Source organism: Otolemur garnettii, unplaced genomic scaffold (assembly GCF_000181295.1).
Source record: "Otolemur garnettii isolate 467f Iridium unplaced genomic scaffold, OtoGar3 scaffold00007, whole genome shotgun sequence".
Classification (NCBI taxonomy): Eukaryota; Metazoa; Chordata; class Mammalia; order Primates; family Galagidae; genus Otolemur; species Otolemur garnettii.
This window is the reverse complement of record NW_003852402.1, coordinates 41,158,192-41,180,712: the sequence shown is the minus strand read 5'-3', so window position 1 is coordinate 41,180,712 and position 22,521 is coordinate 41,158,192. Positions and strand designations below refer to the sequence as shown.

The 22,521-nt window shown below is 38.7% G+C and overlaps 1 protein-coding gene across 1 annotated transcript in view; it reads right to left on the bottom strand.

Moving 5' to 3' along the window:
- OSBPL8 (oxysterol binding protein like 8) overlaps positions 1-22,521 on the bottom strand; it is a 159,803-nt gene that overhangs the window by 82,501 nt on the left and 54,781 nt on the right. The window contains exons 3-4 of the mRNA XM_023509243.1: positions 9,021-9,059; positions 3,035-3,071 (exon numbers count right to left, since the gene is read on the bottom strand). Of these exons, the coding sequence (XP_023365011.1) occupies positions 3,035-3,071; positions 9,021-9,059 (76 nt within the window). The remainder of the gene's footprint in view (positions 1-3,034; positions 3,072-9,020; positions 9,060-22,521) is intronic.

The following is a 22,521-nucleotide window of genomic DNA, read 5'->3' as shown; positions in this document are numbered from 1 at the left end:
TACTATGGTTGATTTTATGATTTAACACTCCATCCTTACATCTGTCTACATGTATCTCTACTGCAAATAGACACTGATACAGCCTGTGTCAGTGTGGTTAATAAATTTTTACTTTTTATAATAGCTTTGCATACATTTTATGGTAACGATAAAATAGTATCTGCATATGTTTTATGCATTCGTGACATATCTTTTTTTGTGATATTTCTAGACTACATGGTTCAGTATACAAGTTTTTCCAAGTTGTCTCAATTCTTAAAAAAATTTCCAATATATTTACTGGAAAAAATTCATTTGTAATGGGCCCACACAACTTAAACCCATGTTGTTCAAGCATCAAGTGTACTTAACTTTAAAAGTTGTATCATCTCTAGTAAATAACTATACAGCCCCGGGCTTTTAATACTTGATAAAGTACATTATAAAGTCATCTCTAATATATATTGTATATTTTTATTTATATGCTTAAAATATAAACTTAGTAAATTTCTTTGATTCCAAGTAAAAATTAAGGACCTCCATTTATAAAACCCAGTACCTAAAACAAAAACTTCACAGTTTTGTGAAGTTCAGCAATGCCATTCAGTTCACCTGAGTCAAAATCTAAATATGTGAGGTATTGAAATAACTAAAGAATCCATTGAAATCATCTGCCAAGTATCACAAAGCTGAACAGCAAAACATTATAAAAATAGAGATTTGTGTTCTTTTTCCCAATTTTAAAATTTCTACTCTCCAAATAATGCTGGTTGTATAATAAACACTATATTTAAAACATTGAGAATTGTTGCATAACCACAATTATGGACAAATACCAACTGATTTAGATGAAGAAATTTATAGCTAAAAGAAATCTCTGCCATTATCTCCTTCAGTCCTTTCCTTTGGTTGGTGAAACACAATGAATCCCAGAGCAAAAAGCTTAATTGCAACAGTCAGATGATTATTTAGAGATAAATACTAGGTGTGGCACTGGCCACATATACCCAGGCGGGTTCAAACCTGGCCCAGGCCAGCTAAACAACGACAACTGCAACAAAAAAACAGCTGGGTGTTGTGGTGGGCACCTGTAGTCCCAGCTACTTGGGAGGCTGAGGCAAGAGAATTGCTTACACCCAAGAGTCTGAGGTTGCTGTGAACTGTGATGCTAGGACACTCTACCAATGGTGACCATAGTGAGGCTCTGTCTCAAAAATAAATAAATACTAAAACTTAAAACTCCCTAAGTCAATATAATTTCCTACATTGCTCTTCAAAAAAATTAAAATCTTTCTCTAATTTATGACACAGTAAAATTTTAATTATTTGGTTAGACTGGAATTCATTTTAGACTGGAAATCATTTTATTCTGATTTTTGATTAACAGTAGGAGGAAGATATGTTGGGATTGTAACCAATTCTAACATCTTAAATATTTAAGTTCTTAGTTTTAGGCTCTTAATGTATAAAATTAATGCTTTATTAGATGATCTGAGAAGTTCCTTTCACCTTAGTCATTCTATGATTTTTTTTTTTTTTTTTTTTTGAGACAGAGCCTCAAGCTGTCCCCCTGGGTAGAGTGCCGTGGCATTATAGCTCACAGCAACCTCCAACTCCTGGGCTCAAGCGAGTCTCCTGCCTCCGCCTCCCAAGTAGCTGGGACCACAGGCGCCCGCCACAACGCCCGGCTATTTTTTGGTTGCAGCCGTCATTGTTGTTTTGGCGGGTCCGGGCTGGGGATTCGAACCCGCCACCTTAGGTGTATGTGGCTGGCGCCTTAGCCCGTTGAGCTATAGGTGCCGAGCCCATTCTATGATTTTTAATATAAAAACTGTCCCATCACTCCCCAGCTAGACTATAAAACTTCTTAGGGGCAGGAGACATATTTTATTCACTGCACATATCCAAATGTTAGCACAGTGTCAAGCCTCCCACCCCCCCAAAAATTTTTTTTCAGTAAAATTTGTGGAGGTAAGGCCGGGTGTGGTTGCTCACACCTGTAATCCTAGCACTCTGGGAGGCCAAGGCAAGCGGAATGCCTGAGCTCCTGGGTTAGAGACCAGCCTGAGCCAGAGCAAGACCCTCCCATCTCTAAAACTAGCCAAGCATGGTGGCGGGCACCTGTAGTCCCAGCTACCCAGGAGGCTGAGGCAAGAGAACTGCTATAGTTTAAGAGTCTGAGGTTGCTGTGAGCTATATGACGCTATGGCACTCTACCCTGGGTGACAGAGCAAGACTCTATCTCAAAAAAAAAAAAAAAATTGTTGAAGTAAATTGGATGTAATTTTAAAGGGCATGTCTTCTAAACTGCTGAGGTAAGACATGTTCCACTTATGAAATACCCAAAATATATTTAGAAAATTCATACCCAAATTATCTATTATGTGAAAATTCTAGCTAGATATGGCAGTTCATGCCTATAATCCTAGCTCTTTAGGAGGCCACAGCAAGAGGATCACTTGAGACCAGGAGTTCCAGACCAGCCTAGACAACACAGTACAACAATCTGTCTCTAAAACAATTTAAAAAATAATTAGCTGGGCACAGTGATGCACACCTGTATTCCCAGCTACTTGAGAAGCTGAGGCAAGAGAATCATGTCAGCCCACAAATTTGAGGCTGCAGCAACAGCGTGAGATATTGTCTCAAGAATAAATATGTAATAAGTCTAACAAAATAGAACAGTATTTCTCACTTTCTTATGTCAGTGAATTTCTTGTACCATCTCTAGCCTCACAGTAGTCTGACCTATGTATGCCTTGTGATGACTGAGGAAAGGTATATTATTATTAAGAGGTCTTACTGAATAAGTACTTAATTCATCTTTAGATATCCAAGATGTAAATATACAAACACTGCCTATTAATCTCAGATAGATGAGAACAGATGAGCACTGAGTGCTCAGTGACCACCTGTTTTCTTTACTTTGCATTTTAATTTATGGAAAGAAAAGTAGAATACTTAATAAATCAAAACTGATTTATTAGTTTGCCTGAGGTACACATCAAAATATTATCATGTCCCCAAATATGCCATTCAAACTTTAGCTACTTACTTGATGGCCCAAGGACATCTTTGCTATCACCAAGAAGCTTTTAAGGCAGGGTAATTGAGCAGCAAACAAACACAGTCCAAACCAGGAAGAAGCAAAATGCATCAGGAGGAAGCAGCAGTGAAATAAAAGGACAAGGAAAACAGCATTAGTTTATAAGTAGAAAGCACATGCACATCAGTTGTAATAGTCAAAATCTATAAGGGATATCATTCCTATACAACAAAAAATCTTGAAATAAGCAATTTCAAATATTTGTTTTTGTTTTGGAAAAAAAAGTAGAAAAAGAAAATGTAATCACCCAAGTATTCTGTGTTGAAAATTACCCAACTTAAAAATTACTTTCAACTGTAATTCAAGATATGGTTTAGGAGTGACAAAAATTATTTAGATGTGTAAGAAATAGCCAAAAGTTATTGACTCCTCAAATTTAAGATGGTTTAACAATATATATCCATGCACTATTAAATATTAGTTCTGCATGCCATGAAAGCGCTTAACACTACATATTTAGTATGTTTCTTCTACAAGAAAGAAAGTAACATTTACTGAGTGCTGATTATATGCCAAGCATTGTGCAAAGAGCTTTTACAAAGACATTAGCAAAGTGGAACACATTTCTTCTAAAGTGGCAAAAAACAAAAAAAATTATTAATTAGAAAGACAAATTTTATTAAGTCAGACAAAATTTTCTTAGGACCTACTAAATATCAAGCATATTATCTTGAGCTATTGGTCTTTAGGAAGGTCATCTTGAATGAAGAACTTGCAATCAACTAAAAGAAACAGGAAAAAGACTGCTGACCTTTTATTTAGTCACTGCTTTAACATACATTATTCTAAATGTTGCCTATGACAAGTATTTTGGTCTGCCTTGGTAGGAACAGAGTTCTCAGTTCTTCTTCACTTTAGATACAAAATACAGTACATACCAAAAACTAATGTAACAACAAACTTTTTTTAAAAATCACTAATTACATTATTTCTTTCTTTTTTTTTTAATTTAAAGAAAGTGAGGGAATCTTAATTGGCTGTGACAAAACAAAGTAGTAGTTGTCTGCTCTGGGCTTCTGTCATCTTTGTCAACTCCTTGGAGAAAATCTTGGACCTTTTACTTGCCCTAAAATGACAGCTATTTCTCTTAATTATGTTCTAAATGCCTTAAATACAGCAGTTCTCAACCTGGGTCCCAACCCCTTTGTAACAATGAAAATACATCCTGCATATCAGAAATTTACATTATGATTCATAACAGTAGCAAAATTACAGTTATGAAGTAGCAACAAAAATAATTTTATGGTTGGGAGTCACCACAACATGAGGAACTGTATTAAAGGGTCGTGGCATTAAGGAGACATTAGGAAAGTTGAGAACCACTACCTTATAAGCATTTGCTCTATTCCCATCTCTGCTGTCACCCATTTAAGGACCTTCTATAAATTGTTTCACAGGCAAACAATATAGCTTTGTTGACAATGAAATAATTGTGCTCAATTCATTACTACTGATGGCCATGTTATCTATCACAAGTAGCAAGCTTATGGAAAGAGGTTAAGTATTTGTGGTAGGCAATCTCTACAATGGCCCCCAGTGATTAGATTTCCTATTGTATAATCCCTTCTCTGAGCATATACTGGACTTGCTGAGTCACTTCTAATGAATAGGATATGGCAGATGTGACGGGACGTCTCTTCTGAGATTAGATTGTACAAAGACTGTGAATTCCATCTTGTTGGCATTCTCTCCTTAGATAAATTACCCTGGGGAAAGCCAGCTGCGACTTCATGAGGCAGCCTTGTACAAAGGCCTAATAAGCAAAGTAACTCTGGTGTTGGTGAGATCTGCCAACACCATTAAGTGATCCAGAAGAGATCTGTCTCCATCCAGTCAGGTTTTCATCCAACAGTGCCAATATCTTGACCACAAACAAAGGACAGATCTTGTGTCAGAGATATCTATCTAAATTGCTCTTGGATTCCTGACACACAGAAATTTGAGATAATAAATACTTGTTTAAACCCCTTAATTCTGGAATAACTTATTATACATCAATAACTAATATAACACTAGAAAACTGAAAAGGCTAGAAAGCTGGCACAGACAACTAAGGCAAACTTGACAAATGCTTCATTGACATCTTTTAAAAGTCTCCCAGTATTGACATGAATAATCACTAGTGTTCCCTAAATTTACTAGTAACTTCCTAAAGGGAAGCAGTGGTTCTAATCATATACATAGTTGAATGTATTTAATTTCACAAGGCCAGTCATGTTCCAAGGTCTTAGAGATCAAGGCCAGTCATGTTCCAAGGTCTTAGAGATCAAGGCCAGTCATGTTCCAAGGTCTTAGAGATGTAGTAAAAGAATAATAAGCTTGTTAGGACTGGTGGAGAGTTAACAGAGGACAAGGAAGTGGCTATTGGTACAGAGCATCAACCAAATTTTAGCTAGGAACCAAACTGCAACTAGGACTGTTCCCTAGTGGGAACACACAGTAAGGAGCTCCTAGTGACCTTTAACTGACCTGAGGCTCATTAACATCTAATTAGCATAGCATGGGCGGAGCTTTCACTAAGGATTCTGGGTAAGGTCCATGTGTAGAAAGGAAATTGTTATCTAACCAATCTGTTATATAACCTGTTAAATAATTCCAACCTCTCAATCACCTCAGCAGCAGGAAACAGTAACCAACCCTACCAGGAAAAAGGCAGGAGAAACTAGTAAGCATAAAAAAGGCATAAAAATGTGCTTGGAAACTAGTAAGCATAAAAAGCATAAAAATGTGCTTGGACTTCAGGGTCCTTCTCCTCTCACAGAGACTGGCCCACTCCTCTCTCTCTCTGGAACGTATTGTCACTTTGTGCCACTTTGGGTGACATTCACTTTGGGTTTCTTCACTTTCACTTCATGTAGCTTCTTTCTTTTCCCTGTAATAAACTGTTTAAGTGAAATTGCTCTGTATCTGTCAGTGCTCTAAGTACCAGTCCTCGTTCTTGACAATGGGACCCAGCAGACCAGAGAACACCCAGAAAGTCTCACCTTGACTGCACAGTTCTGTTATATTCTTTGTTTTTCAATTAACAACACTATGCCAACTTCTAAACAGCTGTACTCCCTACCTGTTTATTAAAAAATAATAATCTCTAGCATATATAGCAACATCTGAATATTTGTTCCAGAAACTTCCACCTATATTTAATATCAACATTATATCCTCAAGCATGGCTGAGTTTGATAAATCTGATTCTATTTATTGGATTAGTCCTAATTCTTTCAGATTGAGGCAATGAAAAATAGTCTTTTCCAATCATCCATTCAACAGATATTTACCAAGTAACTACTGTGGCCATATTTCATTTCACACACCAAGGAATACAGAAGTAAACAAAACTGACAAAAACTTTGCCCTTAGACGAACAATAACATAATAAAGAAAAAGTCATACAGTATAAAAACTATAGAGAAAAATAAGCAGAGGCAGCGCCTATGTCTCAAAGGAGTAGGGCACTGGCCCCATATGCTGAAAGTGGCAGGTTCAAACCCAGCCCCAGCCAAAAAACACCTGCAAAAATAAATAAATAAATAAAGGGAGCTAAAATTTTAGACAGTGTGGCCTAAGAAGGCCTTACTTCAGAACTGAGTAAGATGAAGGAATCTGCCTTAAGGACATACATAGAATGAAGGAAACTTCAGAGAGGAACTAGTACAGCACCATGATGTATAAGACACAAATACAACGTGAAATTACTGATCTGAAAACACTTCCTACAAACTATTTTCAAAAGTAAAAAGCTACGTTAAAAAACCATATTAACTGCTAGAATCCAGAAAACTCCAGGAACTTCATATTACTTTGTTCATAAAAAGACCATTGAGATAAAATAGACCTGGGTGTGGTAGCAAGGCCTACAGCCTCAGCTACTCAGGAGGAGGAAGCAGGAGGGTCACTTAAACCCATAATTTCAAATCTATAATGTGCTATGGTGTCTGTGAACAGCCATTGCACTCTGGCCTCTTAAACTGAAAGCATAAAAAATATTTATAGCCATTATTTAATCTTTACCAATTTTAGTCTATAAATCTCAGAAAAAGAGCATTGTACAAACAAAAAAATGTGATTTCACTATATGACTAAATATTTGCCACCTCCCTTTATAATTAGCATCAAATATACCATCTTAAAGAAACATAAAGGAAGGGATAGTTCATCATGATGCACTTCATCTGGGGAAACCCCTCAATCTGGAGCAAATGGATAGCCACCCTAAGATACAGAAATAAACTCATGAGATGAGCAGCCTTCACTCCATTGCCTTTGGCACAGAACTTCCCTCTAACCGTGCACAAGGGCTTAAGTCATCTGATGAGCTTCAGAGTTTATCAAGCACAGAGGTAGCTGTAGCTGGTGGCACCTCTTCACCCAACAAAGCTGATCAAGCTGTTCTAACACAAGTAATCCCGGGGCAGCTGGCTCTCAGAAAACCCCATTCAAAGGATTATATAAAACATCTCAACAGTGCCCTATTTAGTGTTATCTTAGGCCCCTAGAATAAGAAACTTTAGAGAGGAATATATAATGCAGCTGAGAACTGTTTCTTCTTTGAACAGCAGTCATCACTCTACACTTAGCTGAATTTCCTTATTTCTGTAATCATGTGCAAAATGCAGATGTGAACATTTTATCCTTGAGTTTTACAGGAGAGATATTAAAGGAACTACAGCTTATCTCTGTTGGACAGAGAATATATGATCCGACCTGCCAGGCAACTATTTTAAAATAACCTAATCACACTTTTGATGCAGCATTTTACTTCTTAGAATATATAATGTGATTGTCCAAAATGTTCACAAGATGTCCACAGATAGAATATATAATGTGATTGTCCAAAATGTTCACAAGATGTCACAAAACACCATTTATAGTAATTGTAAAAAGTAATCTATTTTATTTTATTTTTTTCCAGAGACAGAGTCTCACTCTATGACCCTCAGATAGAATGCCGTGGTGTCACAGCTCACAACAACTTCCAGCTCTTGGGCTTAGGCGATTCACTTGCCTCAGCCTTCCAAGTAGCTAGGACTACAGGCGCCCGCCACAACACCCAGCTATTTTTTGTTGCAATTTGGTGGGGGCCGGGTTTGAACCCACCACCTTCCGTATATGGGGCCAGTGCCCTACTGACTGAGCCACAGGTGCCACCCAAGTAATCTATTTTAAACAGGGTAATAAATAATCATACACGTACATTCACACAATAAAAGTACTATGTAGTCAGTCAAGTACTTTTTTCCCTACTGAAAAACATCTATATTTATATTTAAAAGTATGTTATAAAGAAGTTTGTGGAAATGGAATATGGTCCTATTCTTATAAATTTTCATATTTAAGACATATAATACAAACTTAGGCAAGAAGCCTCCAAAATATTAACAGTGGTTACATTTAGGCAGTAGATATTGTTTAAATATGTATACTAGTATGCATTATTTTTATAGTCAAAAAAAAAAGATTAAATCTATTTAGATTTTTTAAAAGGTTAAGTAATTTTTTAAACTGCTCTTTTTGGGTTGGGTGCAGTGGCTCATACCTGTAATCCTAGCACTCAAGGAGGGTGGATTGCCTGAGTTCCCAAGTTTGAGACCAGCCTGAGCCAAATCAAGACCTGTCTGTAAAAATAGCTGGGTGTTGTGGCATGCACCTGTAGTCCCAGCTACTTGGGAAGCTGAGGCAAGAGAATTGCTTGAGCCCAAGAATTTGAGGTTGCTGTGAGCTGTGATGTCACTGCACTCTACCAAGAGGGACAAAGTGAGACTGTTTCCAAAACAAAAAGAAAAAACTGCTCTTTTCAACCTGCACTAGCTCTTTATTATAATGACATAATCATCTATGATTAAATACAGTGGGAAATTTATTTTAAGAATCCAATTTTAAATCCTAATGAAATGCAAAAACATTAACATTTTTTAACACAGCACCATGTATTACTCACTGTCTCTTGAACTTCAGCAACTTCTGAATATGGCAAGATCTAAAAAGAAAACAAATTTTCTCAGAAGTGATTTAATCTCATATATCTGAATTTGAATCTAGAGTACCCACAGCTTACCTAATGAATTTAGTGGTGCAATAATTGTTAAAGTAGCAGCAAAAAAAAAAAAATCCAACATTACTTTTACACTAAAAACCGAATCCTTAAAAAAATTTTTTTTAAATTCTGACTTCAGGGAATTACCATCAATTCTGGTATATTTTGAGAGAGTTTCACAGTTTTCAGCCTCCCTGTATGTATTTAATTCTAACAGCCTTTTCACATAAGCCTTCTCTTCCTTTGGTTGCTAAAAAAATCCACTGCTCTAACTTCTTCTGTTTTCCTGTCTCCACTTTGTCCTTCCATCCAATACGTGAATGGCCATAACCTGTGCTTAGCTTCAACTATCTCTAAAACTTCAAAACATTTCTACCTGTATTTTTGGACATAATTGCAAATTAATTTCTAGTTCTAAAATTCTGTTAATAAAGTAAGGGCTTTAAGCTTGCTTCAGAAAGAATCTTTATGTCAAAAATAGCAGCCGCTTTCTGTTAGAAACCAGCTTTCACAGTGATTTGCCCATCTTTCTTACAAGCACGCCGACCTAAATTCTTGAGTCATCTGAGACCTTCCCCCAGAATCTGATCAAATTATTAAGTTCTAGTTATTTTTACCCCTACACTGTCTATCTCATATCCAGCCCTTTCTTTCATTCCCCATTAGTACCTCCCAGATCAAACCTGTATCACCTAATTTCTCAACTTTTGCATCTCCCTTTCTATATGTGTCCCTATATTCAGTCTCACTCTGCTGCCATGAAGATCACCACAAACTGCAGACAATATGGACTGTACAGCAATTTAGTTGATGGTGAGATAAGTTATCTGCAGTCTACCCAATATTACTCATTCTTCAAGCTAGCCCATCATTTGCAAGTCACTTAACTTCTAATTTTTGTCCTTTGTAAATATAATACATTAATTATTAAGCCTTTACTTTAATAAAAAAATTTTTTTTGAGACAGAGTCTATGTTGCCCTCGGTAGAGTGTTGTGGTATCACAGCTCACAGCAACCTCAATCTCTTGGGCTTAAGTGATTCTCTTGCACCCACCACAATGCCCAGCTATTTTTTTGTAGCAGTTGTCATTGTTTAGCAGGCCAGGGCTGTGTTCGAACCTGCCAGCCTCCGAATATATGGCCAGCGCCCTAACCACTGAGCTACAGGCACTGAACCTAATTATTAAACCTAATTTTATGGAATTGTTGTGAGGTTTAATAATAGCTTACTATTATTAAAATAATTTTTTTATATTTTTATATAATAGATACTATAAATGAATATAATGAAGAACTTACATGAGAGTACTTCATAAACTTTTTTTGAAAAGCAGTATATAATAAACATAAAGCAGAATTACTTAGTGGTACAACAGATAACAAAGACTAAAGGCCCCAGAAGGAAACAATTAACTTACCAACTTAATTTCCTCCCTAGACCATCACTCTGGCCATTCAAAAGCCTCTGATAGTGCCCTATTCTTTTAAAATTAAGCCTCAAATCCTGATATTTAAAATATTCAAAATTTGCCCCAATTTCTTATAGAAACATTTTGATCTAAGAGACAGCCTTGCCACTCCACTTAACTAAAAAACTCTCCTTAGCTAAAATTCTGTCTAGTAAAACTGATTACTGAGAGTGACCTGTAATTTCCTCTCTATTTTCTTTCTGTTCCCCATCCGGTAGGTTCAAAGTCTTCATCTTGAAGGCTTGACTCAAATTGCCGATTCTGCTACCGAAGTTTAACCTAAAGTTATCTTTCTTCAGCTCTGATTTCCTAATGTGAGCTCTTTGATAGTGTATGATTAGTTATCCATAGTATCTTCTCTATTGCTATCACAAAATAAACAAATAATTCAATGTTATTTAACTTTTCTCCAATACTGTAATGGTTTCATCATATATTCACAGCTATTGAATTCCTAAATGTGGCAAGTGAGACGAAGGAACTAAGTTTTTAATCTAATTAAAATTTAGTCATGTGTGGCAGGCAAGTGGCTGCTCTGTCGGACACACAGGTCTAGCCCAGCCTCGCCTCTCCAAGCTCAGTCTAACTGACTGCTCTTCAGCTTGTCTCACTGCGGACTGCTCTCTTTCTCAAAACTCTGCCCTTCCTTAGTTTACAAGCTATTTTCTGTTCTGTCTCTTCCCTCTCTCTGCTTGGCTTCCTTCCCATAATATTCCTTTAAGAAAATTATTTCCGAAGGCGGCCTCCCAGAACATCTTGTTTCCAATCAATGTGCTTTCCCCAGATGATTCCACTGACTTGATTTTTAAAGGGCTCGATTGATCACTGACTCCCTAAATCAGTTTCCTACCTTAACTGCTCCAGAGTTGCAGCCCCTCAGTAAACTCATTCTTCTTAGATAAAGCACTGCAGCCGTGGTAAGGGTCCCAACCAGCATAACAGACATTCCACCTGTCTTTTGTCACTGCAGCCTTGGTAAGGGTTCTCCTGACCCCCCACTGCAGGCATAACAGACATTCCACCTGTGCTGTCACTACAGCCGTGGTAAGGGTTCCCCTGATCTCCGACTGCAGGCATAACAGACATTCCGCCTGTGCTGTCACTGCAGCCTTGGTAAGGGTTCCCCTGACCTCCCAATGCAGGCATAATAGACATTCCACCTGTGCTATCACTGCAGCCATGGTAAGGGTTCCCCTGATCTCTGACTGCAGGCATAACAGACATTCCGCCTGTCTTTTGTCACTGTAGCCTTGGTAAGGGTTCCCCCACCTCCCACTGCAGGCATATCAGACATTCCACCTGTGCTGTCACTGCAGCCTTGGTAAGGGTTCCCCTGATCTCCCAATGCAGGCATAATAGACATTCCATCTGTTTTGTCACAGCATCCTTCTATTTTCAGATGGACGCCCCAAGTCCCATGTGTTCCCAGCAACACTGTTCCTGCACCTCCATCTTCCTGACTGAAGATAAGGAATGACTCACCCTTTCCCCCAACCTCTAATACTATTTTATTCACTGCTATATCCCTCAAAACTAAAACAACACTTACAGTCCAACCACCAGAGTCTGTTCAATAGATATGTGAGCTCTATTCTTGGGTCTTGGCTCTGCTTAGAAAAGGGCTGGGCATGGTGGCTTATGCCTGTAATCCCAGCACTTGAGGTTGCTGTGAGCTATGCTGCCATAGCACTCTACCTAGGGTGACAAAGTGAGACTCTGTCTCAAAAAAAAATAAATAAATAAATAAGTAAACTTCCTTGAGGATTCTGCTCAAAAGCTACTTCACCAGAATTCCATGACATTCCTAGAAAATAGCATTCATCTTCTATCCTTGTAACAAAAGGAATGGCCTTAAAAAATGGCAAAAATGTTTTCTGTCTCTTAAAAATTTCTCCTACTCTTTTTGGAAACTCAGACCTACATCCCTGCAGTGGTCAGGAGGAGAAGGGGAATGTGTTTAGTTCCTTTTGCTGTGGGAAACGGTTTATCAGGATGGAGCTGGGAGCCTGAGATGTGTAAGGAGGCCAGGAACTTGACTGTGAGACCCAGAGCCTCCTGGAAGGGCAGAGGTCCTGGCTTTGTCTTCCACAGAGATGGAATGATTAGAACCATTAACTGTACTTGAATGACAATAGGCTCTCCCTCTGAAAAGCTCTGTTTCAGCTTATGTTTAGGAAATTTGTTATTTTGAGACCGACAGTCTCCTATTTTCCTCCTTTGACAACAAAGTAATAAATTTCCCTCTCCTTCTTCTCCACTCACTTGTTCTTCTGATGATGATGTCACCTAACATTTTCATCACAGCAATCACCACATAATATTTATGTGTGTGTGTATATCTATATATATATAGTCTTTATATGTGTATATGTGCATGTATATCTATATATAGATATATATCTTTTGTCTTTATATGTATGTGTATGTATATCTATATATACATAGATAAATGTTGTCTTTCTCCATTCAAAGCCTCCTGTTCCATTGGAGTGGGAATTTTGCATATTTTGTTCACAGCTATATCCCTCAAAATTAAAACAGAGCCTGGCACCATTGCAGATACCCAGCTAATACTAAATGAGCAAATGCATGAATTTTTTTAAAAGGCTAATCGTTATTATAACTCCTGAGTTCTAGTTAAGTACATGAATTCATTTTAAGTTATCTTATGACAAAAAACACCATGACCATCTTTATATTTTCAAAAACTTAACATACTGCATGCTTAACAAGATACACAAAGAACAAAAGACTAGATACAGACAATAATAATAAAATGTGAATTCTAAACCAAATTCTATCACTGTTTTTCTGGGGGACCTTGAATAAATGCCTTGAGTTTTGTTTTGTTTTGTTTTTTTTAAGACACAGAGTCTCATTTTATTGCCCTCGGTGTCAGAGCAACCTCCAACTCCTGGGTTTAGGTGATTCTCTTGCCTCAGATTCCCGAGTAGCTGGAACTACAGGTGTCTGCCACAATGCCCAGCCATTTTTTTTTGTTGCAGTTTGGTCAGGGCCGGGTTTGAACCCACCATCCTTGGTATATGGGGCTGGTGCCCTACCCAGTGAATTTTGTTTTCTTACTTGCTCATGAGCTCAGATATAGTCCTAAAATTGTTAGCAATTCAATATGGAAAATTACCTCAATCCTTAGCTCACAGCACACTTATATTTTCTTCCACTATTATTTTTTGCCCATTATTTATCCAAATTCCATTACTAGGAATTCCCTCATTTTTTCTCTTAAATAATTCCATCCTTTATAAAACAACACTATTACAGATTCCCCTCATTTTTTGGTAATGGGAGCATGAATTCATATTTATTCTGGTACTGGTGTTCTTGTCAGGATTAAACCCATCCTCCTTCATCAAGGTCTAATTAATTAATATAATTTTCACGTCTAACTAACAGCATGCCTCTGATGACTGCTGGTGAAGTCTGTAGTTATGAAACCAGAAAAAAGTTACTCACTGACTAAAAAAATTAAACTCATAATCTTGCCCTTTGACCTGATTAACATTTTCCTCTATATCTGATCTGACCAGCCATAGTTGCCAAAAAAATTATGAGTAACAGTACAACTAAAACCATATTATTACATCACAAGCAAGCCAGGTAAGATGCAAGAATAAGATAGCATATAAACAAATATTTCAACATATGATACTTAATCCTATGACTTATTTAAGTCATTTCAATTTTTAGTTTGAAATACGAGCTTACCTTACACAGAATTTTATCTTGGCCAATTGTTTGAATTCTTTATACAGGTATGTGAGCCTATGTTCTAGATTGAGTCATTACTAAGATCTGAAGAGACAAGAACTACATAATAAATCCCTTCTTTCCTTCTAGAGTTCTATTCCATTTCTAACAAGCCACTGATTAGTATACATCGCTTCATGGGGCACAGGATCAAGCCATAAGCAAGACTCCTAATAATATGACAGCAAAGTCAACCTCCATGACTCAGGGATCCACCACACATAAGAAGCAGTTAGTGTGGCACCTGTGGCTTAGTCAGTAGGGCGCTGGCCTCATATATCAAGGGTGGTGGGTTCAAGCCCAGCCCCAGCCAAACTGCAACAAAAAAATAGCCTGGCGTGCGGCAGACGCCTGTAGTCCCAGCTACTCAGGAGGCTGAGGCAAGACAATCACCTAAGCCCAGGAATTGGAGGTTGCTGCGAGCTGTGAAGCCACAGCACTCTACCGAGGGTGATAAAGTGAGACTCTGTCTCTACAACAGTCAAATGCTCCTTTTCTTTCTTTTTTTTTTTTTGTAGAGACAGAATCTGACTTTATCACCCTCGGTAGAGTTCCCATCTCAGCAACTTACATTGTGCTTCAGCATCAAAATACTCAGCCCAGGTACAAACATTAAAATTAGTTACAGGACAACAAAGGTTTGGATTAAATAAAATACATCATACATAACATTTTTCAAAGTATACATTATAATAGGCAATCAATATAAAATCAATATAAAAACTTTTTTTTTTTTTTTGAGACAGAGTCTCACTTTGTTGCCCTGGATAGAGTGCTGTGCCCTCATAGCTCACAGCAACCTCAGACTCCTGGGCTCAAGTGATCCTCCTGCCCCTGGCTACAGAGTAGCTGAGACTACAGGCACCCACCACAATGCCTGGCTATATATTTAGAGATGGGATCTCGTTCTTGCTCAGTCTGGTCTCAAACTCCTGAGTTCTGGCCTCCCAGAGTGCTACGATCACAGGCGTGAGGCACCAGGCCTAGCCTCAATATAAAAATTTTAAAAGGATGCTTAAAAGGCCAGGTGTAATATAGATGAGCTTATAACATAAAAACATTGGCCTTTACATTCAGTGACAAGAATAACAATTAGAGTATCTGTATTTAAATCTTAATACTGCCCATTGACTAGCTAACTGACCTTATGCAAATTACTACCCTTTCATAGCCTTGGTTTCTTCAACTCTAAAACCAGAGTAATACCTACTTCATACTATAATAAAGAGTATTAAATGAGAAAGTGTATGAGACACCAAGCCTAGGGCAGGGCACAAAGTAGAAAATATTTTTTTTCTCTCCACATAAATACAGTAAAACAAATACGGGAAATACAGATTCTAAAAATCGAGGAGGGGGCTCAGCACCTGTAGCTAAGTGAGTAGGGAGGCTGAGGCAAGAGAATTGCTTAAGCCCAAGAGTTGGAGGTTGCTGTGAGCTATGATGACACAGCATAAGAAAAAAAAAGAGAGAGCGCAATAGATGATGAACAAGTAAGCAAGAAAAGTGACTGTGGACCGGGAAGTCATCACCTGAATCCCAGCCACATCAGAACTAAACAGGCTCTCACCTCTCCTACTCTGTAACCCCCCCTACTTACGTAACCTGGTCATTCATTTCAACTTGTACTTTTATCCTTTGATTCCATCTTTGCTATGTGGATTTGGCTTGTTAGTCCCCACAAACTCCCATGTTGAAATTTAGTCTCCAACGTGGCAGTGTTGGGAGCTGGGGACAGACCCTTGCTGAAAGGTTTGATGCCAGCAGTTCTAGCAGTAGTGAGTTCATGCTCTCACTGAGGGTGTGGGTTCTTATAAAGCCAGGACGCCTCCTGGGTTTGCTTCCTCCTCACATGTGTTCATTTTCCTCTTGACCTTGTCTCTCATATTTGACATAGCACAAAAGCCCTCAGCAGAAGTGAAGAAGATTCCAGCACCAGGCTTCTTATACAGCCTGCAGAACCACGAGCTAAATAAATAAACCTCTTTTATTTATAAATTTACTCAGCCTCAGGCTTTATAATAACACCAGACTAAGACAATTTCAGTTTACCAATTACCCAGTGTTCTTCCAGCCAAATGCACTTTCCTTGTACATCTAGTCTAAACTTCAAGACAACCATTTCAATTAGCTGTGTTTTTTTCTTTTTTTTTTTTTTACTTTCGGGGAGGGTGGGTTAATATGATTTATAATCTTAGTTAAGACAAAAGCTGCGGTTTAGCAATTATCTCCTTTGATACTAGCTTCCTATTAAGGTCCCCATAGCACCGCTCTTTCCACTTCTCAAATCTTCAACCCCACCTCTCAGCAATCATACTAGCCAGTATACTCTAGTATGCTCCAATGCGCTCTCTACTAAGACAGCTCAGCGTGAGTTCCATGAACATTCCTCTTCATCTCAAAATCTTTCGATATACCCAATACCATGCAGTAAGTGCCTAACTGGAAAGTACTGGCATGTTGAGAAATGTGGACTTCCATCCAGTACTGTGCAATTTATGTCCACATCTTTAGGAACTGAGACTTTTGGATTAAAAAAAGGGATATGCATATAAAATTGTTAAAAACAATATAATCCTAATTTGATTAGAAATCTAACAAAAAACTAATGATGTGTTTTCATTCGTACATATATATATGTGTATATATATATACACACACATACATATCTCCCAGCTCTGTCCACTAGGAAGATCTAAAAACAATGACTAATCCATCAGTGATGAATATTACAATCCAGACTGTGGTCTCTAAAAAGGATTTCTGACTGAAAGCAGCAAAAGCTTCTACAGAAATATGTTTTATTCCCTCTGGAACACAAAAAATTCACAAAATGAGTTATATCACAGAGGGAAGAAGTTGTCAAAGATGACTAAGGTCTTTCAAAAAGACTCAGAAGCTAATCTGAAGAAGCTCTCACTGGCCAAAGATGAAGCAGTATAACCATCAGGTTAGTCCCTGTAAGTGATTTAATTCAGTAATTGCAAGAGACACTATATATCTCCACTTGAATATGCATTTTAATGAATGGTACTTACTACCTGATCACATAACACAGAAACCTAGAAGTCACCCTAAACTTCTCCCTCACCTTTATTCTTTCTACCACTATTCTCCTCTGCTTCTAATATTAAGTCCAGGACAAGGTCCTCAAGTCCAGAAGAACCCCAAGTCTCTCATATATATGCTTTTTCATTTCCCATGCCAACTGTTACTGCTATTACCTGCCACCAGAATTTCTTACATCTCAACAATTTACCTTAATGGTTTACCTGATATTACAGAAAGCCTCCTAAAATGTATGACTAGACTTGGAGGCCTTAAAAAACCCACTTCAACGATTTTGCACTTTTGGTAGACATGCACAGACTACCAAAACTAAAAAGAAAAACATTTGGCCCCATCTTCAAGGGGCCTCATAATTTTGCCAATCTTACATCACACATTCCTCCACACACTCATCAACCCCACACTTTACCAGTATGACAAATGAAAATTACTTTCACTTCCCTCTTCCCTCTGCACCATGAGGTGCGCAACTTAATTAGAGCTACTCTTACTTGTCTGTCAGTTTACAATGCCATCCTCGTGTTCACTAGGCAGGCAAATTCCTAAGTTCCTTTCAACACTCAGGCATTGCCTTCTCTAAGAAATATTCCTGATACCATCTTCTCCCCTCCTGTAAAATAACTGACTCCTCTGGTCCCCTCTGCATCATACATATCATTTATAACATCTAACCTCTCCACTACGAACTGCTAAATGCATTAGTGCCCTAAAACAGAAAGAAAACTTGTTATACAGAGACCTGAGGACCCACTTCTTCTTTTTGTTTTGAAGACAGAGTCTCACTTTGTTGCCCTTGATAGAGTACAGTGACATCACAGCTCACAGCAACCTCAAACTCTTGGGCTTAAGCGATCCTCCTACCTCAACCACCCTAGTAGCTGGGACTACAGGTGCCCACCACAACATCCAGCTATTTTTTTGTTGTAGTTGTCATTGTTGTTTACTGGCCCGGGCCAGGTTTGAACACACCAGCCTTGGTGTATGTGGCCATCAGCCTACCCACTGAGCTATGAGTATCACCTGGACCTACTTCTCATAGGCTAAGTTGCTCCAGAGTTTAGAACCGACTCTAAGAGGCAGAATAATAGCCTCCCAAAGATGTTCAGATCCTAATCCTTGGAAGCTGTGAATGTTACCTTACATGGTAAAAAGGACTTTCCAGGTGTAATGAATTTGAAGATCATATATCACGATCATTATTTGATTACTGAATGAATTGCCTAAGTGGGCCTAATGTAATCACAAGGGTTCTTCTTATAAGAGAGTCAAAGTGGGTAGTAGGAGATACGACAACAAAAGCCCAAGGTTGAAGTGATACAACAAGGAAAGGGCCAAGGGCCCAGGAATGAATGCAACCCACTGATAAAACCAAGGAAATGGATTCTGCCCTCAAAGACTTGTGAAGGAACATAAACCTGCTAAAATTTTCTTTTTAGACTTCTGACCTCCAGAACTGTTAAAATAATAAATTCATGTTGTTTTTTAGCCACTAAAATTTGTGGGAATTTGTTAAAGGAACAATAGGAAACTAGCACAATAACTAATGGTAAAATTTAATGAAGTTGCCATTGTACAAGAATACTTTGGGAGGATTACAGGACTTGAATGCATAAAGATCTGAAAGACTAATTGTTAGGAAATTGTATACTAAAAATAATATTGTTACAAAGATGCTCCCACTAATATACAATACATGTATACTAAACCAATAATGATGAAACTAAACTAATAGTCTTGATAACAAAACAACAAATAGCAACATTTAAAAACTATGCCCCTTTCAAAATAATACTTGACGTTACAAAAATAGGGCAATTCCACTAATTTCTATGTACCTATGCAAGACCTCTATAATGCTGCCAATTTTTAGTCTTCATAGAACATGATGAAAGCTTTCAGTAAACTCTAATAACACACTAATCTTGCTTAATATCACCAAATCAGAGTAATCATGAATAAATATCCCACCTAGCAAGAAGTTGAATCATTTTGAGGCTCATCAGGAAGGCACTCATTGACTACATTCTAATAATTGCTGAACTAAATAAATTATCTTTCCAGTTCCTTCCACTTCAGAAAGCCTTCAATTCAAAGTGCCTGATTTAAATTAAAAGATTTCCTCAATTAAGAAAATTTGGTCATTAATATAAATCAATTTTTAATATAATGAAAGATTTTGCCCACTAATAAACCTTTTCTTTCTTTCTTTCTTTCTTTCTTTTTTTTTTTTGAGACAGAGTCTCACTATTTCACCCTCGGTAGAGTGCAGTGGCATCACAGCTCACAGCAACCTCAAACTCTTGGGCTTAAGTGATTCTCTTGCCTCAGCCTCCCAAGTAGCTGGGACTACAAGGTGACTGCCACAATATTCAGCTATTTTTAGAGACAAGATCTTGCTCTGGCTCATGCTAGTCTTTAACTCATAAGCTCAGGCAATGCACCCAACTCGGCCTCCCAGAGTGTTGGGATTATAGGCAGGAGCTACTGCGCCTGGCCTAGTACTAAACTTTTAAAAAATAGCTTAAGACATATTAAATATAGCTGGGTGCAGTGGCTCATGCCTGTAATTCCACCACTTGGGAGATTGAGGCAGGTGGATTGCCTGAGCTCATAGGTCTGAGACCAGCCTGAGCCAGAATGAGACCCCATCTCCAAAAAATAGCTGGACGTTGTGGCAGGCCCTTGTAGTCCCAGCTACTTGGGAGGCTGAGGCAAGAGGATCACTTGAACCCAAGAGTTTAAGGTTGCTGTGAACTGTAACACCACAGCACTCTACCCAGGGTGACAAAAATATGCACTTGTGTCCTGTAGCATACAAGTACCACATACAGAGAGACAAATTCAATCTATATTTTCAGTACCTACCACCTAAGACAAACAAAAATACCACATAAATATCAGAATAACAAATGAGCAAACAACTTATTTAAAACATATGGCTCAGCACCTGTAGCTCGGTGGTTAGGATGCTGGCCACATACACGGAGGCAGGCGGGTTCAAATCTGGCCCGGACCTGCTAAAACAACAACTGCAACAACAACAAAAAATATCCGGATGTTGTGGTGGGCACCTGTAGTCTCAGCTCCTTGGGAGGCTAAGGCAAGAGAATCTCTCAAGACCAAGAGTTAGAGGTAACTGTGAGCTGTGACACTGTAGTAGTCTACCGAGGGTAACATGCTGAGACTCTGTCCCAAAATAAAAACAAAAAGTAGAGTAAACTCTTGTGCAAGAAGAAAAATGGATAGACAATAAGGTCAGATTTAATTCAAGTTTTCATGACCTCAAACCAAGAACACTCTACTAGTCTCTCCTCCAAATCATTTTATATCCTACTTCCAGACCCATCCATATAAAAATACTCAATGACATACCATTACCTCCAAAATCCAAAATGCATGGTCTTACACTCAAAGTCTTCCATAACTTTGGTCTCTGCCACTCCAATTCCTCCCATCCTATCTTACTCAGTTTCTCTACTCATTATAACCTGAACAAACCTAAGGAGTCAATTCCCTTTGGGCCTTGCCTCCTTCTGTTTTCCATCCTAGACTGCTTTCCCTGCTCATTTTCAATCCTATGAGCTCTATACACCTGGGCTATTCAAAGTTTAGGTTCTCTGAAGCTTCGCCACCTACTCTAATGTATAGCAAGTACCCAATCTTCACAGGCCTCTCCTTACCTCTAATTATTTATCCTTCTGAAGAGAAGGCTTAATATTAATAATTGCATGAACAATAAAAATAGTAGCTTTTAATCAATGGATGTTTACAATGTATGTAGCATTAGAATAGGTACTTTATAATAGTGGCACCTTATAACCGAATTAACTATCACAATTATCTCTATTTAATAAGAAAACTGGAAACCTGGAGAATTTAATTAATTATCCAGGTCTTGCAACTAAGCAACAGAACTTGGATTTTAACATGTAGCTAGTATGGGAAGATGACTGGAGGCAGCTTTCAACAGAGGCTCCCGTCAAGAGGGAGAGATAATGGACAGAATGGACTTAATGAAGCCAAAGATGGGGAGCTGAGCTAAGAAAGAAGATAGATATCACCTCTCCTGAGGCAAGCTGTGACTCCAAGAAAGAGGACCCAAGAAAACAAATTCCAGGTATAAGCCCATTGCTAAGAGGACCAGAGACCCCCTTCCCCAAGAGAGAGGCTCGCTGTGTGCTCTCTGTAAATAGGAGGGAACAAAAGACCTCTTACTTTATCCCACAGGAGACAGCAGCCAAACACCAGGCCTCCCTCTCCAGGGAGGTCCCACTCATTAACCTAGGCTTCATCCTGCCTGGCATAAAATTGAACACGTATTTTCCCTAAAATTCTGAACTACCAGTCCACCTTTCCGTTGTAGTCTGGCTTATCATAGCCCTGCCCCCCTGTAGAGCTCAGAGTATTTGGCAATTACATGAGAGGCCTGGGCATTGTGTGGGCCACTGGACAGCAGTACAGAAACAGTGACTCAGAGGAAGTTGGGGGACATTGAGTAAGAGAGACGCGCTGCACTGGGGCATGGTGAGGCCCACGCCTCAGGTCAGACTTTGGCAGTGCCCTCCCCTGACTCTGTGGCCCACCACAGAGAACCAGGCTTCAGCCCCTCGGGTTTTCGGGACAGAACTGCCTGTGGATCCTTCTTATTGCCTTGCTACATGCCCTTTGAACTCTCCCTGTTAAGCAGTGATTGTACTACCTGGGACAATCAGATTAGAACTCTTGACCTCAGCTATCCACCCGGGGGTCCTCCAAGGTTGAGCCATGGATGTGTTGTAAGCAGGAGGGACTGATTCTCCTCCCCCAGCTGTTGTTGGTGTGGGGCAGGGTGCCGAAGTTGATTGTACCTCTCCCCACCTGAGATTTTAACCTAACACCACAACTCCTTAGGATTGGATAGGGGCTGACTACAAGACAAAGCCAGCCAGCGGTATCACACCAATCAGGTCCTCAGAGTCTTTGGCAGTAGCTCTGAAAGGAACCTTTGTAAAGCTGTAGGAGAAAGCCACAATCACCAGCCCAGCTCATCAGTAAAGGGCTGGTTAACTCCACAACCTGGGACCCTCAATCCAATCTCAACCTACCAGTTTTACTAGGA